General features: G+C 53.4%; 1 protein-coding gene across 1 annotated transcript in view; it reads right to left on the bottom strand.

Annotated features, from left to right (window-relative positions):
* Positions 1-19,885, bottom strand: part of eys (EGF-like photoreceptor maintenance factor) — a 199,570-nt gene that overhangs the window by 28,342 nt on the left and 151,343 nt on the right. The window contains exon 9 of the mRNA XM_078213594.1: positions 16,235-16,396. Within this exon, the coding sequence (XP_078069720.1) occupies positions 16,235-16,396 (162 nt within the window). The remainder of the gene's footprint in view (positions 1-16,234; positions 16,397-19,885) is intronic.

The following is a 19,885-nucleotide window of genomic DNA, read 5'->3' on the forward strand; positions in this document are numbered from 1 at the left end:
AGAGAGCGTGTGGAGTTAGAGCGCGTGTGGGAGTTAGAGCGCGTGTGGGAGTTAGAGCACGTGTGGGAGTTAGAGCACGTGTGGGAGTTAGAGCACGTGTGGGAGTTAGGGAGCGTGTGCGAGTTAGAGCACGTGTGGGAGTTAGGGAGTGTGTGCGAGTTAGAGCCTGTTTGGGAGTTAGGGAGCGTGTGCGAGTTAGAGCACGTGTGGGAGTTAGGGAGCGTGTGCGAGTTAGAGAGCATGTGGAGTTAGAGCACGTGTGGGAGTTAGAGCACGTGTGGGAGTTAGGGAGCGTGTGGGAGTTAGGGAGCTTGTGCGAGTTAGAGCCCGTGTGGGAGTTAGGGAGTGTGTGCGTGTTAGAGAGCATGTGGAGTTAGAGCGCGTGTGGGAGTTAGAGCGTGTGTGCGAGTTAGAGAGCGTGTGCGAGTTAGAGCACGTGTGCGAGTTAGAGCACGTGTGCGAGTTAGAGCGCGGGTGCGAGTTAGACAGCATGTGTGAGTTTGACAGCATGAGAGAGTGTGGGAGTTTGACAGTGTGGGAGTTAGAGAGCGTGCGGGAGTTAGAGAACGTGCGGGCGATAGAGCGCGTGTGGGCGTTAAGAGCGCGTGTGGGAGTTAGAGCGCGTGTGCGAGTTAGAGCCTGTTTGGGAGTTAGGGAGCATGTGCGAGTTAGAGCACGTGAGCGAGTTAGAGCACGTGTGCGAGTTAGAGAGCGTGTGCGAGTTAGAGAGCGTGTCGAGTTAGAGAACGTGTGGAGTTCGAGAGCGTGTGGGAGATGGAGATCGTGTGGGAGCTGGAGAGCGTGTGGGAGTTAAAACGCGTGTGCGAGTTAGAGAGTGTGTGCGAGTTAGAGAGCGTGTGGAGTTAGAGAGCGTGTGGAGTTCGAGAGCGTGTGGGGGATGGAGATCGTGTGGGAGCTGGAGAGCGTGTGGGAGTTAAAACGCGTGTGCGAGTTAGAGAGTATGTGCGAGTCAGAGAGCGTGTGGAGTTAGAGCGCGTGTGGGGTTAGAGCGCGTGTGGGAGTTAGGGCGCGTGTGGGTGTTAGGGCGCGTGTGCGAGTTAGAGAGCGTGTGGAGTTAGAGCGCGTGTGGGAGTTAGAGCGCGTGTGGGAGTTAGAGCACGTGTGGGAGTTAGAGCACGTGTGGGAGTTAGAGCACGTGTGGGAGTTAGGGAGCGTGTGGGAGTTAGAGCAGGTGTGGGAGTTAGAGCACGTGTGGGAGTTAGGGAGCGTGTGGGAGTTAGAGCACGTGTGGGAGTAAGGGAGCGTGTGCGAGTTAGAGCATGTGAGCGAGTTAGAGCACGTGTGCGAGTTGGAGCGCGTGTGGGAGTTAGAGCGCGTGTGGGAGTTAGAGCGCGTGTGGGAGTCAGAGCGCGTGTGGGAGTCAGAGCGCGTGTGGGAGTTAGAGCACGTGTGGGAGTTAGAGCACGTGTGGGAGTTAGAGCACGTGTGCGAGTTAGAGAGCATGTGGAGCTAGAGCACGTGTGGGAGTTCGAGCACGTGTGGGATTTAGGGAGCGTGTGCGAGTTAGAGCACGTGTGGGAGTTAGGGAGCGTGTGGGAGTTAGAGCGCGTGTTGGAGTTCGAGCGTGTGTGCGAGTGAGAGAGCGGGTGCGAGTTAGAGCACGTGAGCGAGTTAGAGCACGTGTGCGAGTTAGGGAGCGTGTGCGAGTTTGAGAGCGTGTGCGAGTTCGAGCGCGTGTGCGAGTTAGAGCGCGTGTGCGAGTTAGAGCGCGTGTGCGAGTTAGAGCGCGTGTGCGAGTTAGAGCACGTGTGCGAGTTAGAGCGCGTGTGGAAGTTAGAACGTGTGTGCGAGTTAGAGCGCGTGTGCGTGTTAGAGCGCTTGTGCGAGTTAGAGCGCGTGTGCGAGTTAGAGCACGTGTGGGAGTTAGAGCGCGTGTGGGAGTTAGAGAACGTGCGGGAGATAGAGCGCGTGTGGGAGTTAGAGCGCGTGTGGGAGTTAGAGCGCTTGTGGGAGTTAGAGCGCGTGTGGGGGTTAGAGCGCGTGTGGGAGTTAGAGCGCGTCCGGGGGTTAGAGCGCGTGTGGGAGTTAGAGCGCTTGTGGGAGTTATAGAGCGTGTGCGACTTAGAGCACGTGTGCGAGTTAGAGAGCGTGTGCGAGTTAGAGAGCGTGTGCGAGTTAGAGCGCGTGTGCGAGTTAGAGCACGTGTGGGAGTTAGAGCGCGTGTGGGAGTTAGAGCGTGTGTGCGAGTTAGAGAGCGTGTGCGAGTTAGAGCACGTGTGCGAGTTAGAGCACGTGTGCGAGTTAGAGCGCGGGTGCGAGTTAGACAGCATGTGTGAGTTTGACAGCATGAGAGAGTGTGGGAGTTTGACAGTGTGGGAGTTAGAGAGCGTGCGGGAGTTAGAGAACGTGCGGGCGATAGAGCGTGTGTGGGAGTTAAGAGCGCGTGTGGGAGTTAGAGCGCGTGTGCGAGTTAGAGCCTGTTTGGGAGTTAGGGAGCATGTGCGAGTTAGAGCACGTGAGCGAGTTAGAGCACGTGTGCGAGTTAGAGAGCGTGTGCGAGTTAGAGAGCGTGTCGAGTTCGAGAGCGTGTGGAGTTCGAGAGCGTGTGTGAGTTAGAGCGCGTGTGCGAGTTAGAGCGCGTGTGGGAGTTAGAGCGCGTGTGGGAGTTAGAGCGTGTGTGCGAATTAGAGAGTGTGTGCGAGTTAGAGCACGTGTGCGAGTTAGAGCACGTGTGCGAGTTAGAGCGCGGGTGCGAGTTAGACAGCATGTGTGAGTTTGACAGCATGAGAGAGTGTGGGAGTTTGACAGTGTGGGAGTTAGAGAGCGTGCGGGAGTTAGAGAACGTGCGGGCGATAGAGCGTGTGTGGGAGTTAAGAGCGCGTGTGGGAGTTAGAGCGCGTGTGCGAGTTAGAGCCTGTTTGGGAGTTAGGGAGCATGTGCGAGTTAGAGCACGTGAGCGAGTTAGAGCACGTGTGCGAGTTAGAGAGCGTGTGCGAGTTAGAGAGCGTGTCGAGTTAGAGAGCGTGTGGAGTTCGAGAGCGTGTGGGAGATGGAGATCGTGTGGGAGCTGGAGAGCGTGTGGGAGTTAAAACGCGTGTGCGAGTTAGAGAGTGTGTGCGAGTTAGAGAGCGTGTGGGAGTTAGAGCACGTGTGCGAGTTAGAGCACGTGTGCGAGTTAGAGCGCGGGTGCGAGTTAGACAGCATGTGTGAGTTTGACAGCATGAGAGAGTGTGGGAGTTTGACAGTGTGGGAGTTAGAGAGCGTGCGGGAGTTAGAGAACGTGCGGGCGATAGAGCGTGTGTGGGAGTTAAGAGCGCGTGTGGGAGTTAGAGCGCGTGTGCGAGTTAGAGCCTGTTTGGGAGTTAGGGAGCATGTGCGAGTTAGAGCACGTGAGCGAGTTAGAGCACGTGTGCGAGTTAGAGAGCGTGTGCGAGTTAGAGAGCGTGTCGAGTTAGAGAGCGTGTGGAGTTCGAGAGCGTGTGGGAGATGGAGATCGTGTGGGAGCTGGAGAGCGTGTGGGAGTTAAAACGCGTGTGCGAGTTAGAGAGTGTGTGCGAGTCAGAGAGCGTGTGGAGTTAGAGCGCGTGTGGGGTTAGAGCGCGTGTGGGAGTTAGGGCGCGTGTGGGTGTTAGGGCGCGTGTGCGAGTTAGAGAGCGTGTGGAGTTAGAGCGCGTGTGGGAGTTAGAGCGCGTGTGGGAGTTAGAGCACGTGTGGGAGTTAGAGCACGTGTGGGAGTTAGGGAGCGTGTGCGAGTTAGAGCACGTGTGGGAGTTAGGGAGCGTGTGCGAGTTAGAGCCTGTTTGGGAGTTAGGGAGCATGTGCGAGTTAGAGCACGTGAGCGAGTTAGAGCACGTGTGCGAGTTAGAGAGCGTGTGCGAGTTAGAGAGCGTGTCGAGTTAGAGAGCGTGTGGAGTTCGAGAGCGTGTGGGAGATGGAGATCGTGTGGGAGCTGGAGAGCGTGTGGGAGTTAAAACGCGTGTGCGAGTTAGAGAGTGTGTGCGAGTTAGAGAGCGTGTGGAGTTAGAGAGCGTGTGGAGTTCGAGAGCGTGTGGGGGATGGAGATCGTGTGGGAGCTGGAGAGCGTGTGGGAGTTAAAACGCGTGTGCGAGTTAGAGAGTATGTGCGAGTCAGAGAGCGTGTGGAGTTAGAGCGCGTGTGGGGTTAGAGCGCGTGTGGGAGTTAGGGCGCGTGTGGGTGTTAGGGCGCGTGTGCGAGTTAGAGAGCGTGTGGAGTTAGAGCGCGTGTGGGAGTTAGAGCGCGTGTGGGAGTTAGAGCGCGTGTGGGAGTTAGAGCACGTGTGGGAGTAAGGGAGCGTGTGCGAGTTAGAGCATGTGAGCGAGTTAGAGCACGTGTGCGAGTTGGAGCGCGTGTGGGAGTTAGAGCGCGTGTGGGAGTTAGATTACGTGTGGGAGTTAGGGAGCGTGTGCGAGTTAGAGAGCATGTGGAGCTAGAGCACGTGTGGGAGTTAGAGCACGTGTGGGATTTAGGGAGCGTGTGCGAGTTAGAGAGCATGTGGAGTTAGAGCGCGTGTGGGAGTTAGCGCGCGTGTGGGAGTTAGAGCGCGTGTTGGAGTTCGAGCGCGTGTGCGAGTGAGAGAGCGGGTGCGAGTTAGAGCACGTGAGCGAGTTAGAGCACGTGTGCGAGTTAGGGAGCGTGTGCGAGTTTGAGAGCGTGTGCGAGTTCGAGCGCGTGTGCGAGTTAGAGCACGTGTGCGAGTTAGAGCGCGTGTGCGAGTTAGAGCGCGTGTGCGAGTTAGAGCACGTGTGCGAGTTAGAGCACGTGTGCGAGTTAGAGCGCGTGTGCGTGTTAGAGCGCTTGTGCGAGTTAGAGCGCTTGTGCGAGTTAGAGCGCGTGTGCGAGTTAGAGCACGTGTGGGAGTTAGAGCGCGTGTAGGAGTTAGAGAACGTGCGGGAGATAGAGCGCGTGTGGGAGTTAGAGCGCGTGTGGGAGTTAGAGCGCTTGTGGGAGTTAGAACGCGTGTGGGGGTTAGAGCGCGTGTGGGAGTTAGAGCGCGTGTGGGGGTTAGAGCGCGTGTGGGAGTTAGAGCGTGTGTGGGAGTTAGAGCGCGTGTGGGAGTTAGAGCGCGTGTGGGAGTTAGAGAGCGTGTGGGAGTTAGAGCGCGTGTGGGAGTTATAGAGCATGTGAGCGAGTTAGAGCACGTGTGCGAGTTAGAGCGCATGTGCGAGTTAGAGCGCGTGTGCGAGTTAGAGCATGTGTGGGAGTTAGAGCGTGTGTGCGAGTTAGAGAGCGTGTGCGAGTTAGAGCACGTGAGCGAGTTAGAGCACGTGTGCGAGTTAGAGAGCGTGTGCGAGTTAGAGCACGTGAGCGAGTTAGAGCACGTGTGCGACTTAGCGAGCGTGTGCGAGTTAGAGAGCGTGTGGATTTAGAGAGCGTGTGAAGTTCGAGAGTGTGGGAGAGCTGGAGAGCGTGTGGGGGTTAAAACGCGTGTGCGAGTTAGAGAGTGTGTGCGAGTTAGAGCGCGTGTGGGAGTTAGAGCGCGTGTGGGAGTTAGAGAGCGTGTGGAAGTTAGAGAGCGTGTGGGAGTTGGAGAGCGTGTGGGAGTTAGAGCGCGTGCGGGAGTTAGAGCGCGTGTGGGAGTTAGAGCGCTTGTGGGAGTTATAGAGCGTGTGCGACTTAGAGCACGTGAGCGAGTTAGAGCACGTGTGCGAGTTAGAGCACGTGTGCGAGTTAGAGAGCGTGTGCGAGTTAGAGAGCGTGTGCGAGTTAGAGCGCGTGTGCGAGTTAGAGCACGTGTGGGAGTTAGAGCGCGTGTGGGAGTTAGAGCGTGTGGCGAGTTAGAGAGCGTGTGCGAGTTAGAGCACGTGTGCGAGTTAGAGCACGTGTGCGAGTTAGAGCACGTGTGCGAGTTAGAGCGCGGGTGCGAGTTAGACAGCATGTGTGAGTTTGACAGCATGAGAGAGTGTGGGAGTTTGACAGTGTGGGAGTTAGAGAGCGTGCGGGAGTTAGAGAACGTGCGGGCGATAGAGCGTGTGTGGGAGTTAAGAGCGCGTGTGGGAGTTAGAGCGCATGTGCGAGTTAGAGCCTGCTTGGGAGTTAGGGAGCATGTGCGAGTTAGAGCACGTGAGCGAGTTAGAGCACGTGTGCGAGTTAGAGAGCGTGTGCGAGTTAGAGAGCGTGTCGAGTTAGAGAGCGTGTGGAGTTCGAGAGCGTGTGGGAGATGGAGATCGTGTGGGAGCTGGAGAGCGTGTGGGAGTTAAAACACGTGTGCGAGTTAGAGAGCGTGTGGAGTTAGAGAGCGTGTGGAGTTCGGGAGCGTGTGGGAGATGGAGATCGTGTGGGAGCTGGAGAGCGTGTGGGAGTTAAAACGCGTGTGCGAGTTAGAGAGTGTGTGCGAGTCAGAGATCGTGTGGAGTTAGAGCGCGTGTGGGGTTAGAGCGCGTGTGGGAGTTAGGGCGCGTGTGGGTGTTAGGGCGCGTGTGCGAGTTAGAGAGCGTGTGGAGTTAGAGCGCGTGTGGGAGTTAGAGCGCGTGTGGGAGTTAGAGCACGTGTGGGAGTTAGGGAGCGTGTGCGAGTTAGAGCACGTGTGGGAGTTAGGGAGCGTGCGAGTTAGAGCCTGTTTGGGAGTTAGGGAGCATGTGCGAGTTAGAGCACGTGAGCGAGTTAGAGCACGTGTGCGAGTTAGAGAGCGTGTGCGAGTTAGAGAGCGTGTCGAGTTAGAGAGCGTGTGGAGTTCGAGAGCGTGTGGGAGATGGAGATCGTGTGGGAGCTGGAGAGCGTGTGGGAGTTAAAACGCGTGTGCGAGTTAGAGAGTGTGTGCGAGTTAGAGAGCGTGTGGAGTTAGAGAGCGTGTGGAGTTAGGGCGCGTGTGGGAGTTAGGGCGCGTGTGCGAGTTCGAGAGCATGTGCGATGTAGAGTGTGTGGAGTTAGAGAGCGTGTGGGAGATAGAGAGCGTGTGCGAGTTAGAGCGCGTGTGCGAGTTAGAGCGCGTGTGCGAGTTAGAGCGCGTGTGCGAGTTAGAGCGCGTGTGGGAGTTAGTGCGCGTGTGGAAGTTAGAGCGCGTGTGGGAGTTAGAGCGCGTGTGGGAGTTAGAGCGCGTGTGGGAGTTAGAGAGCGTGTGGGAGTTAGTGCGCGTGTGGAAGTTAGAGCGCGTGTGGGAGTTAGAGAGCGTGCGGGAGTTAGAGCGCGTGCGGGAGTTAGAGCGTGTGTGGGAGTTAGAGCGCGTGTGGGAGTTAGAGCACGTGTGGGAGTTAGAGCACGTGTGGGAGTTCGAGCACGTGTGCGAGTTAGAGAGCGTGTGCGAGTTAGAGCACGTGAGCGAGTTAGAGCACGTGTGCGAGTTAGAGAGCGTGTGCGAGTTCGAGAGCGTGTGCGAGTTAGAGAGCATGGGGAGTTAGAGAGCATGTGGAGTTCGAGAGCGTGTGGGAGATGGAGATCGTGTGGGAGCTGGAGAGCGTGTGGGAGTTAAAACGCGTGTGCGAGTGAGAGAGTGTGTGCGAGTTAGAGAGCGTGTGGAGTTCGAGCGCGTGTGGGGTTAGAGCGCGTGTGGGAGTTAGGGCGCATGTGGGAGTTAGGGCGCCTGTGCGAGTTAGAGAGCGTGTGCGAGGCAGAGTGTGTGGAGTTAGAGAGCGTGTGGGAGATAGAGAGCGTGTGCGAGTTAGAGCACGTGTGGGAGTTAGAAACCATGTGGGAGATAGAGCGCGTGTGCGAGTTAGAGCGCGTGTGCGAGTTAGAGCGCGTGTGCGAGTTAGAGCGCGTGTGCGAGTTAGAGCGCGTGTGCGAGTTAGAGCGCGTGTGCGAGATAGAGTGTGTGTGCGAGTTAGAGCGCGTGTGCGAGTTAGAGCGCGTGTGCGAGATAGAGTGTGTGTGCGAGTTAGAGCGCGTGTGCGAGTTAGAGAGCGTGTGCGAGTTAGAGTGCGTGTGCGAGTTAGAGCGCCTGTGCGAGTTAGAGTGCATGTGGGAGTTAGAGCGCGTGTGCGAGTTAGAGCGCGTGTGCGTGTTACAGCGCGTGTGCGAGTTAGAGCGTGTGTGCGAGCTCGAGCACGTGTGCGAGTTGGAGCACGTGTGGGAGTTAGAGCGCGTGTGCGAGTTAGAGAGCGTGTGCGAGTTAGAGAGCGTGTGCGAGTTAGATCACGTGAGCGAGTTAGAGAGCGTGTGGAGTTCGAGAGCGTGTGGCGTTCGAGAGCGTGTGAAGTTCGAGAGCTTGTGGGAGATGGAGACCGTGTGGGAGCTGGAGAGCGTGTGGGAGTTAGAGAGTGTGTGGGAGTTAGAACGCGTGTGCGAGTTAGAGAGCGTGTGGGAGTTAGAGAGCGTGTGGAGTTAGAGAGCGTGTGGAGTTAGAGAGTGTGTGGGAGTTAGAGAGTGTGTGGGCGTTAGAGAGTGTGTGGGAGTTAGAACGCGTGTGCGAGTTCGAGAGTGTGTGGGAGTTAGAACGTGTGTGCGAGTTAGAGCGCGTGTGCGAGTTAGAGCGCGTGTGCGAGATAGAGCGTGTGTGCGAGTTAGAGCGCGTGTGCGAGTTAGAGCGCGTGTGCGAGATAGAGTGTGTGTGCGAGTTAGAGCGCGTGTGCGAGTTAGAGAGCGTGAGCGAGTTAGAGTGCGTGTGGAGTTCGAGAGCGTGTGGGGGATGGAGATCGTGTGGGAGCTGGAGAGCGTGTGGGAGTTAAAACGCGTGTGCGAGTTAGAGAGTATGTGCGAGTCAGAGAGCGTGTGGAGTTAGAGCGCGTGTGGGGTTAGAGCGCGTGTGGGAGTTAGGGCGCGTGTGGGTGTTAGGGCGCGTGTGCGAGTTAGAGAGCGTGTGGAGTTAGAGCGCGTGTGGGAGTTAGAGCGCGTGTGGGAGTTAGAGCGCGTGTGGGAGTTAGAGCACGTGTGGGAGTAAGGGAGCGTGTGCGAGTTAGAGCATGTGAGCGAGTTAGAGCACGTGTGCGAGTTGGAGCGCATGTGGGAGTTAGAGCGCGTGTGGGAGTTAGAGCACGTGTGGGAGTTAGGGAGCGTGTGCGAGTTAGAGAGCATGTGGAGCTAGAGCACGTGTGGGAGTTAGAGCACGTGTGGGATTTAGGGAGCGTGTGCGAGTTAGAGCACGTGTGGGAGTTAGGGAGCGTGTGCGAGTTAGAGAGCATGTGGAGTTAGAGCGCGTGTGGGAGTTAGCGCGCGTGTGGGAGTTAGAGCGCGTGTTGGAGTTCGAGCGCGTGTGCGAGTGAGAGAGCGGGTGCGAGTTAGAGCACGTGAGCGAGTTAGAGCACGTGTGCGAGTTAGGGAGCGTGTGCGAGTTTGAGAGCGTGTGCGAGTTCGAGCGCGTGTGCGAGTTAGAGCACGTGTGCGAGTTAGAGCGCGTGTGCGAGTTAGAGCGCGTGTGCGAGTTAGAGCACGTGTGCGAGTTAGAGCACGTGTGCGAGTTAGAGCGCGTGTGCGTGTTAGAGCGCTTGTGCGAGTTAGAGCGCTTGTGCGAGTTAGAGCGCGTGTGCGAGTTAGAGCACGTGTGGGAGTTAGAGCGCGTGTGGGAGTTAGAGAACGTGCGGGAGATAGAGCGCGTGTGGGAGTTAGAGCGCGTGTGGGAGTTAGAGCGCTTGTGGGAGTTAGAACGCGTGTGGGGGTTAGAGCGCGTGTGGGAGTTAGAGCGCGTGTGGGGGTTAGAGCGCGTGTGCGAGTTAGAGAGCGTGTGCGAGTTAGAGTGCGTGTGGAGTTCGAGAGCGTGTGGGGGATGGAGATCGTGTGGGAGCTGGAGAGCGTGTGGGAGTTAAAACGCGTGTGCGAGTTAGAGAGTATGTGCGAGTCAGAGAGCGTGTGGAGTTAGAGCGCGTGTGGGGTTAGAGCGCGTGTGGGAGTTAGGGCGCGTGTGGGTGTTAGGGCGCGTGTGCGAGTTAGAGAGCGTGTGGAGTTAGAGCGCGTGTGGGAGTTAGAGCGCGTGTGGGAGTTAGAGCGCGTGTGGGAGTTAGAGCACGTGTGGGAGTAAGGGAGCGTGTGCGAGTTAGAGCATGTGAGCGAGTTAGAGCACGTGTGCGAGTTGGAGCGCGTGTGGGAGTTAGAGCGCGTGTGGGAGTTAGAGCACGTGTGGGAGTTAGGGAGCGTGTGCGAGTTAGAGAGCATGTGGAGCTAGAGCACGTGTGGGAGTTAGAGCACGTGTGGGATTTAGGGAGCGTGTGCGAGTTAGAGCACGTGTGGGAGTTAGGGAGCGTGTGCGAGTTAGAGAGCATGTGGAGTTAGAGCGCGTGTGGGAGTTAGCGCGCGTGTGGGAGTTAGAGCGCGTGTTGGAGTTCGAGCGCGTGTGCGAGTGAGAGAGCGGGTGCGAGTTAGAGCACGTGAGCGAGTTAGAGCACGTGTGCGAGTTAGGGAGCGTGTGCGAGTTTGAGAGCGTGTGCGAGTTCGAGCGCGTGTGCGAGTTAGAGCACGTGTGCGAGTTAGAGCGCGTGTGCGAGTTAGAGCGCGTGTGCGAGTTAGAGCGCGTGTGCGAGTTAGAGCACGTGTGCGAGTTAGAGCACGTGTGCGAGTTAGAGCGCGTGTGCGTGTTAGAGCGCTTGTGCGAGTTAGAGCGCTTGTGCGAGTTAGAGCGCGTGTGCGAGTTAGAGCGCGTGTGCGAGTTAGAGCACGTGTGGGAGTTAGAGCGCGTGTGGGAGTTAGAGAACGTGCGGGAGATAGAGCGCGTGTGGGAGTTAGAGCGCGTGTGGGAGTTAGAGCGCTTGTGGGAGTTAGAACGCGTGTGGGGGTTAGAGCGCGTGTGGGAGTTAGAGCGCGTGTGGGGGTTAGAGCGCGTGTGGGAGTTAGAGCGTGTGTGGGAGTTAGAGCGCGTGTGGGAATTAGAGCGCGTGTGGGAGTTAGAGAGCGTGTGGGAGTTAGAGCGCGTGTGGGAGTTATAGAGCACGTGAGCGAGTTAGAGCACGTGTGCGAGTTAGAGCGCGTGTGCGAGTTAGAGCGCGTGTGCGAGTTAGAGCATGTGTGGGAGTTAGAGCGCGTGTGCGAGTTAGAGCGCGTGTGGGAGTTAGCGCGCGTGTGGGAGTTAGAGCGCGTGTTGGAGTTCGAGCGCGTGTGCGAGTGAGAGAGCGGGTGCGAGTTAGAGCACGTGAGCGAGTTAGAGCACGTGTGCGAGTTAGGGAGCGTGTGCGAGTTTGAGAGCGTGTGCGAGTTCGAGCGCGTGTGCGAGTTAGAGCACGTGTGCGAGTTAGAGCGCGTGTGCGAGTTAGAGCGCGTGTGCGAGTTAGAGCACGTGTGCGAGTTAGAGCACGTGTGCGAGTTAGAGCGCGTGTGCGTGTTAGAGCGCTTGTGCGAGTTAGAGCGCTTGTGCGAGTTAGAGCGCGTGTGCGAGTTAGAGCGCGTGTGCGAGTTAGAGCACGTGTGGGAGTTAGAGCGCGTGTGGGAGTTAGAGAACGTGCGGGAGATAGAGCGCGTGTGGGAGTTAGAGCGCGTGTGGGAGTTAGAGCGCTTGTGGGAGTTAGAACGCGTGTGGGGGTTAGAGCGCGTGTGGGAGTTAGAGCATGTGTGGGGGTTAGAGCGCGTGTGGGAGTTAGAGCGCGTGTGGGAGTTAGAGCGCGTGTGGGAGTTAGAGCGCGTGTGGGAATTAGAGCGCGTGTGGGAGTTAGAGAGCGTGTGGGAGTTAGAGCGCGTGTGGGAGTTAGAGCGCGTGTGGGAGTTAGAGCGCGTGTGGGAGTTAGAGAGCGTGTGGGAGTTAGAGCGCGTGTGGGAGTTATAGAGCACGTGAGCGAGTTAGAGCACGTGTGCGAGTTAGAGCGCGTGTGCGAGTTAGAGCGCGTGTGCGAGTTAGAGCATGTGTGGGAGTTAGAGCGCGTGTGCGAGTTAGAGCGCGTGCGGGAGTTAGAGCGCGTGCGGGAGTTAGAGCGCGTGCGGGACTTAGAGCGCGTGCGGGACTTAGAGCGCGTGCGGGACTTAGAGCGCGTGCGGGACTTAGAGCGCGTGCGGGACTTAGAGCGCGTGCGGGACTTAGAGCGCGTGCGGGACTTAGAGCGCGTGCGGGACTTAGAGCGCGTGCGGGACTCAGAGCGCGTGCGGGACTCAGAGCGCGTGCGGGACTCAGAGCGCGTGCGGGACTCAGAGCGCGTGCGGGACTCAGAGCGCGTGCGGGACTCAGAGCGCGTGCGGGACTCAGAGCGCGTGCGGGACTCAGAGCGCGTGCGGGACTCAGAGCGCGTGCGGGACTTAGAGCGCGTGCGGGACTTAGAGCGCGTGCGGGACTTAGAGCGCGTGCGGGACTTAGAGCGCGTGCGGGAGTTAGAGCGCGCACGGGAGTTAGAGCGCGCACGGGAGTTTGAGCGCGCGCGGGAGTTTGAGCGCGTGTGGGAGTTAGGGAGTGTGTGGGAGTTAGGGAGCAAGTGGGAGGTCGGGAGCAAGTTGGAGGTCGGGAGCGTGTGAGTTAGAGAGCCGGTGCGCGTGTATGAGTTGGAGTGTGTGTGTGTGTGAGTTAAAGATTGTGTGGGAATTAGAGCGTGTGTGGGTGTGTGTGAGTTCGAGAGCGTGTGTGCATGTGTGTGTGTATGAATGTGTGAGTTAGAGTGTGTGGCCAGAATTTTACCAACCCGCCCACCGGAGCACGGGGAAGGACCGTTGACCCTCTTACTGGTGTGAATCCCCTGGAGGATTCTGTGAAGCACAGAGTGCCAGAAATTGCCCCAGAACCTTGGAAGGATGCTCAAACAAGGCTTTGTGGGTCGAATTTAGGAATGTTCTGATTCCTTCTGAATGCTTCTGATAGTCAGAAGCTTTTTTCCAGGGTGTTAGAGTCAATTACTAGGTGGCATAGGTTTGAGGTGCGAGGGGCAAGGTTTAGAGGAGATGTATGAGGTAAATTTTTTACACAGAGGGTGGTGGTTGCCTGAAACTCGCTGCCGGGGGAGGTAGTGGAAGCAGATACGATAGTGACTTTTAAGGAGCGTCTTGACAAATATCGGAATAGGATGGAAATATTGTCCCCAGAAGAGTGGGGGCGGCACAGTCGCACAGTGGTTCGCACTGCTGCTTCACAGCTCCAGGGACCTGGGTTCGATTCCTGGCTTGGGTCACTGTCTGTGTGAAGTTTGCACATTCTCCTCGTGTCTGCGTGGGTTTCCTCCGGGTGCTCCGGTTTCCTCCCACAGTCCAAAGATGTGCGGGTTAGGTTGCTTGGCCATGCTAAAATTGCCCCTTAGTGTCCTGGGATGCATAGATTAGAGGGGTTAGCGAGTAAAATGTGTCGGGATATGGGGGTAGGGCCTGGGTTGGATTGTGGTCGGTGCAGACTCGATGGGCCGAATGGCCTCTTTCTGTACTGTAGGGTTTCTATGATTTCTATGATTTAGTTCAGTCAGGCAGCATGGTCGGTGCAGGCGTGGAGCCAAACTGCCTGTTCCTATGCTGTAATTTTCTTTGTTCTATGTTCAGGGGGCAGCCACATTACTGGACGTGCATTATGTGCCCCCAAAGAGTCAACGGGAAAAAGAGGAGCAAATGTGTAGACAGTTCACAGAGGGGTATAAGAGTAATAATCGGGTAATTATATTTGGATATTTCAACTTACCGAACATAAATTGGGATAATCATAGTGTTAAAGGTTTAGAGGGGGTGGGTTTCTTGAAAATTTTCCAGGGGAGTTTTTTGTATCAATAGGTAGAAGACCCAACAAGGGATGGCACAGTGCTGGATCTGGTTCTGGGGAACAAAGCTGAACAAGTATTCAATGTGGCAGTGGGGGAGCATTTTAGCGATAGTGACCAAACATGGTACAGTTAAAATTTGTTATGAACAAGGAGAATGATGGCCTGCAAAATATGACTTTAGATTGGGGGAAGGCAGATTTTATTAAAATAAGGCTACTGCCTCTGGCCAAAGTTGGGAACTGCTCCTTGTGAGAAAATCTACAGCGGAGTAATGACCCCACATTCAAAAAGGAGCTGGGGAGAGTACAGGTTCAACATACACCCTTGAGTTCTGGGAACCTTGGAAATCTTGGATAATTCAGGACTAAATGAGGAAGAAGAGGAAGGCTTTTAGGAAATCCAAAGGGCAATGGGCAATTCAGCCGTGGCCTGGAGGAATATCGGGAGAGCAAGAGGGAACTTAAGAAAGCAATTAGAAGAGTAAAAAGGGGCCATGATAAAGGACAGGAGTAGGAAGAATATTTCATAAATACATTAAAGTGAAGAGGTTAACCATGGAAAGCACAGGGCCCATTAAAGACCAAGGGGCAATATGTATGTGAAGCTGCAGGCTGTTAAATGAATACTTCTCTTCAGATTTCTGGGAAATGACCATGAAACCATTGTCGATTGTCGGAAAAACCCAAAGATGGCTCACTGATGTCCTTTACGGAAGGAAATCTGCCGTCCTTTCCCAGTCTGGCTCACATGTGACTCCAGAGCCACAGCAATGTGGTTGACCCTCGACTACCCTCGGGCAACTAGGGATGGACAGTAAATGCTGGCCAGCCAGTGATGCCCGTGTCCCATGAATGAATTAAAAAAATAAAAATGTGGGAGGAATATTAAGCAAGTTTGCAGACAGCACCGAGATTGGTAGGGTAGTTAATAATGAAGAAGATGGCTGTAGGTTACAGGAAGTTATAAATGGGTTGGTCAGATGGGCAGAGCACTTGCAGATGGTATTAACCCTGATTAGTGTGAGGTGATGCACTTTGGAAGATTAGACAGGGTATTTAAGGAATGTAACTGCGTTTACCCCAGTTCAACGCCAGCATCTCCACGTCATATTTAAGGAATGGCAGGACATTGGGAAACTCAAAGGAATAGATGGATCTTGGGTAATTATTCACAAGTCGGCAGAGCACGTGAATAGGATAGTTAAGAAGGCATATGTGGCACTTGCTTTCATCAGTCATGGCATAGAGTATAAGAGCAAGGAGGTAATGTTGGAGCTTTCCAGAGCATTGGTGAGGTCACAGCTGGAGCAGTGTGTGCAATTCTGGTCACCTCACTATAGGAAGGATGTGATAGCATTCGAGGGGATACAAAGGAGGTTCACCAGGATGCTACCTGGGATGGCGCATTTGAATTGTAAGGAGAGACTAGATAGGCTTGAATTGTTTTCTTTACAACAGAGAAGGCTGAGGGGGAAATGATTGAGGTGTATAAGATGAGGGGTATGGACAGGGTGAGTAGGGAGCAGCTGTTACCTTGGTTGAGGGGGCATAGTTTTAAGGAGAGGGGCTGGAGATTCAGAGGGGATTTTAGAAAACATTTTTTCACTCAGAGGGTGGTGGGAATGTGCAATGCACTGCCTGGGAAGGTAGTGGAGGCTGGAAACCTTACAACCTTTAAGAAATATTTGGATGAGCACTTGAGATAGCATAACAGTCATGGATATGGGACAAGTGCAGGAAAATGGGATTTAATGCAGGTTGTCAGTGCAGACTCAATGGGCTGAAGGGCCTTTTCTGCGCTGTATGGTTATAAAGACCAGGCTTGCATTCCCTTATAGGAAATGGGGAGATATTGGAGGCTCTGACGGGCTTAAAAATGGACAAATCCCCTGGTTATGGGCGAAGTGCTGGAAAATGGGATGAGAAGAGTTGGGTTGTTTGTCTTTGACCGGCGTGGACAAGATTGGCCGAAGGGCCTTTTTCTGTGTTGTATACCTCTATGACTCATTAACTGCAGAATTTTCCTGTCCCACCTGCCATGCGAATCGTAGCTGGGCGGGACAGAAAATTCGGCAGATCATGCAAAGGTCCGTTGACCTCGGGTGGGAATTTCTGATCTTGGGGCAAGCACGACTGGAAAATCCCGCCCTATGACCCTATGACTATCAAGGGGTGACCTGTTTAGAGTGTTTGAGATTATTATAGAATTTGTTAGGGTAGATGAAGAGAAACTATTTCCTTTGTTGGGGTACAGTCCAGAACAAGGCAACAAAATCTTAAAATGAGAGCAAGATAATTCAGGGGTGATGTCAAGAAACACTCCTTCACACAAAGGGGAGTGGAAATCAGAAACTCTCTCCCAAAAAGCTCTCGAGTCTGTGAGACAATTGAAAATGTCAAAACTGAGATAGGTTTTTGTCAGGTAAAGGAATTAAAGATTATGGAACCAAGTAGATAGATATAGTTCAGATACAAATCGACCATGATCTAATTGAATGGTGGATCAACTTCAAGAGGCAGAATGGCATCCTCCTGTTCCTATATCTGATTCACTGGTTTGAAAAGGAGTAAAACGGACCAAGAAAATCAGAAACAAGCAACAATGGATTGAAAAGGTATCTTCTTGCACTTAGAAGTTCAGAGATTAACTGCGTAAAAGCAATTCCAAGACAAACAGTGGCAGGATTGTGCTGCCTCTGGAAGCACATTTAGTTTATCACACTGAAGGACTGGGCTTACCTGAACGAGGGCTGAGTTGCTGCGCAGTGTAGAACAAGATACCACCTGGTGACCGAGGAAGGAACTGCAACCTAATGTGGGTCTTGTGGCGGATATTAAAAGGATTAAATGCCATCCAGGAAGACTCGTTACTCCGGAAGGAGGAGTCACTGATATTAAGAGCTGGAAAAGACAATGTTAACAAAGGAACATCAAAAGAAACTCTACTGAGTAAATAAAATCCAATTCACTCAAAAAGACTACACTACAGTCAGAAGAGATAGGAGAGGCGATGAATAAATACTTTTCTTCAGTGTTCACCAAGGAGAGGGACCATGTTTATGAGGATGAGAGTGTGATACAGGCTGATAGGCTGGAGGAGGTAGATGTTCTGAGGGAAGGTGTATTAGCAATGTTGAAAAACCTGAGGGTCGATAAGTCCCCTGGGCCAGATGGGATATATCCTAGGATTCTTTGGGAGGCAAGGGATGAGATTGCAGAGCCTTTGGCTTTGATCTTTGGGTCCTCACGGTCCACGGGGATAGTGCCAGAGGACTGGAGAGTGGTGAATGTTGTTCCTCTGTTCAAAAAAGGAAATAGGAATGACCTGGTAATTATAGGCCGGTTAGTCTTACTTTGGTGGTCTGTAAGTTAATGGAAAAGGTCCTGAGGGATAGGATTTATGACCATTTGGAAAGTTGCAGCTTAATCCGTGATAGTCAGCATGGATTTGTGAAGGGTAAGTCTTGCCTCACAAATTTGATTGAATTCTTTGAGGAGGTAACTAAGCGTGTAGATGAAGGTAGAGCAGTTGATGTCGTATACATGGATTTTAGTAAGGCATTTGATAAGGTTCCCCATGGTCGGCTCATGAAGAAAGTAAGGAGGTGTGGGATAGAGGGAAATTTGGCCGATTGGATAAGTAACTGGCTATCTTATAGAAGACAGAGGGTGGTGGATGGAAAATTTTCAGACTGGAGACCAGTTGCCAGCGGTATACTACAGGGATCAGTGCTGGGTCCTCTGCTATTTGTGATTTTTATCAATGACTTGGAGGAGGGGGCTGAAGGGTGGGTCAGTAAATTTGCTGATGACACCAAGATTGGTGGAGTAGTGGATGAGGTGGAGGGCTGTTGTAGGCTGCAAAGAGACTTTGATAGGATGCAGAGCTGGGCCGAAAAATGGCAGATGGAGTTTAACACTGATAAGTGCGAGGTTATTCATTTTGGTAGGACAAATTTGAATGCGGATTACAGGGTCAACGGCAGGGTTCTGAGGAATGTGGAGGAACAGAGAGATCTTGGGGTTCATATCCACAGATCTCTGAAGGTTGCCACTCAAGTGGATAGAGCCGTGAAGAAGGCCTATAGTGTGTTAGAACATAGAACATAGAACATTACAGCGCAGAACAGGCCCTTCGGCCCACGATGTTGCACCGACCAGTTAAAAAAAAACTGTGACCCTCCAACCTAAACCAATTTCTTTTCGTCCATGAACCTATCTACGGATCTCTTAAACGCCCCCAAACTAGGCGCATTTACTACTGATGCTGGCAGGGCATTCCAATCCCTCACCACCCTCTGGGTAAAGAACCTACCCCTGACATCGGTTCTATAACTACCCCCCCTCAATTTAAAGCCATGCCCCCTCGTGCTGGATTTCTCCATCAGAGGAAAAAGGCTATCACTATCCACCCTATCTAAACCTCTAATCATCTTATATGTTTCAATAAGATCCCCTCTTAGCCGCCGCCTTTCCAGCGAAAACAATCCCAAATCCCTCAGCCTCTCCTCATAGGATCTCCCCTCCATACCAGGCAACATCCTGGTAAACCTCCTCTGCACCCTCTCCAAAGCCTCCACATCCTTCCTGTAATGTGGGGACCAGAACTGCACACAGTACTCCAAGTGCGGCCGCACCAGAGTTGTGTACAGTTGCAACATAACGCTACGACTCCTAAATTCAATCCCCCTACCAATAAACGCCAAGACACCATATGCCTTCTTAACAACCTTATCTACTTGATTCCCAACTTTCAGGGATCTATGCACACATACACCTAGATCCCTCTGCTCCTCCACACTATTCAAAGTCCTCCCGTTAGCCCTATACTCAACACATCTGTTATTCCTACCAAAGTGAATTACCTCACACTTCTCCGCATTAAACTCCATCCGCCACCTCTCGGCCCAACTTTGCAACCTGTCTAAGTCTTCCTGCAAACTACGACACCCTTCCTCACTGTCTACCACACCACCGACTTTGGTGTCATCAGCAAATTTGCTAATCCACCCAACTATACCCTCATCCAGATCATTAATAAATATTACAAACAGCAGTGGCCCCAAAACAGATCCCTGAGGTACACCACTTGTAACCGCACTCCATGATGAATATTTACTATCAACCACCACCCTCTGTTTCCTATCCGCTAGCCAATTCCTGATCCAATTTCCTAGATCACCCCCAATCCCATACATCTGCATTTTCTGCAGAAGCCTACCATGGTGAACCTTATCAAACGCCTTACTAAAATCCATATATACCACGTCCACTGCCTTGCCCCCATCCACCTCCTTGGTCACTTTCTCAAAAAACTCAATAAGGTTAGTAAGGCACGACCTACCTGCCACAAAACCATGCTGACTATCACCTATCAATTCATTACTCTCCAAATAACTATAAATCCTATCCCTTATAATTTTTTCCAACATCTTGCCGACAACAGAAGTGAGACTCACCGGTCTATAATTCCCGGGGAAGTCTCTGTTCCCCTTCTTAAACAATGGGACAACATTCGCTAACCTCCAATCTTCTGGTACTATACCAGAGGCCAACGACGACCTGAAGATCAGAGCCAGAGGCTCTGCAATCACTTCTCTTGCCTCCCAGAGAATCCTTGGATAAATCCCATCCGGACCAGGGGATTTATCTATTTTCAGACCCTCCAGAATATCCTGCACATCCTCCTTATCAACTGTAATACTGTCTATTCTACTCCCTTGCAACCCAGTGTCCTCCTCAGCTATATTCATGTCCCCTTGCGTGAACACCGAAGAGAAATATTGGTTCAATGCTTCACCAATCTCCTCCGGTTCCACACATAACTTCCCTCTGCCATCTATAACTGGCCCTAAACTTGCCCTAACCAACCTTCTGTTCTTGACATACCTATAGAACGCCTTAGGATTCTCTTTAACCCTATCCGCCAAAGTCTTCTCATGTCCCCTTTTAGCCCTTCTAAGCTCGCTCTTCAACTCCCTCTTAGCCAATCTAAAGCTTTCTAGTGCACTACCCGAGTGCTCACGTCTCATCCGAACATAAGCCTCCTTTTTCTTTTTAACCAACAAAGAAACTTTTTTGGTGCACCACGGTTCCCTAGCCCTACCAATTCCTCCTTGCCTGACAGGGACATACCTATCACAGACTCGCAGTAGCTGCTCCTTGAAAAAACTCCACATGTCGGACGTTCCCAGTCCCTGTAATCTCCTAGTCCAACCTATGTTTCCTAATTCTCTCCTAATAGCCTCATAATTACCCTTCCCCCAGCTAAAACCACTGGCCCGAGGTTCATGCCTATCCCTTTCCATCACTAAGGTGAACGTAACCGAATTGTGGTCACTATCACCAAAATGCACACCAACTTCCAAGTCTAGCACCTGGTCTGGCTCA

Source organism: Mustelus asterias, chromosome 5 (genome assembly GCF_964213995.1).
Source record: "Mustelus asterias chromosome 5, sMusAst1.hap1.1, whole genome shotgun sequence".
NCBI lineage: Eukaryota > Metazoa > Chordata > Chondrichthyes > Carcharhiniformes > Triakidae > Mustelus > Mustelus asterias.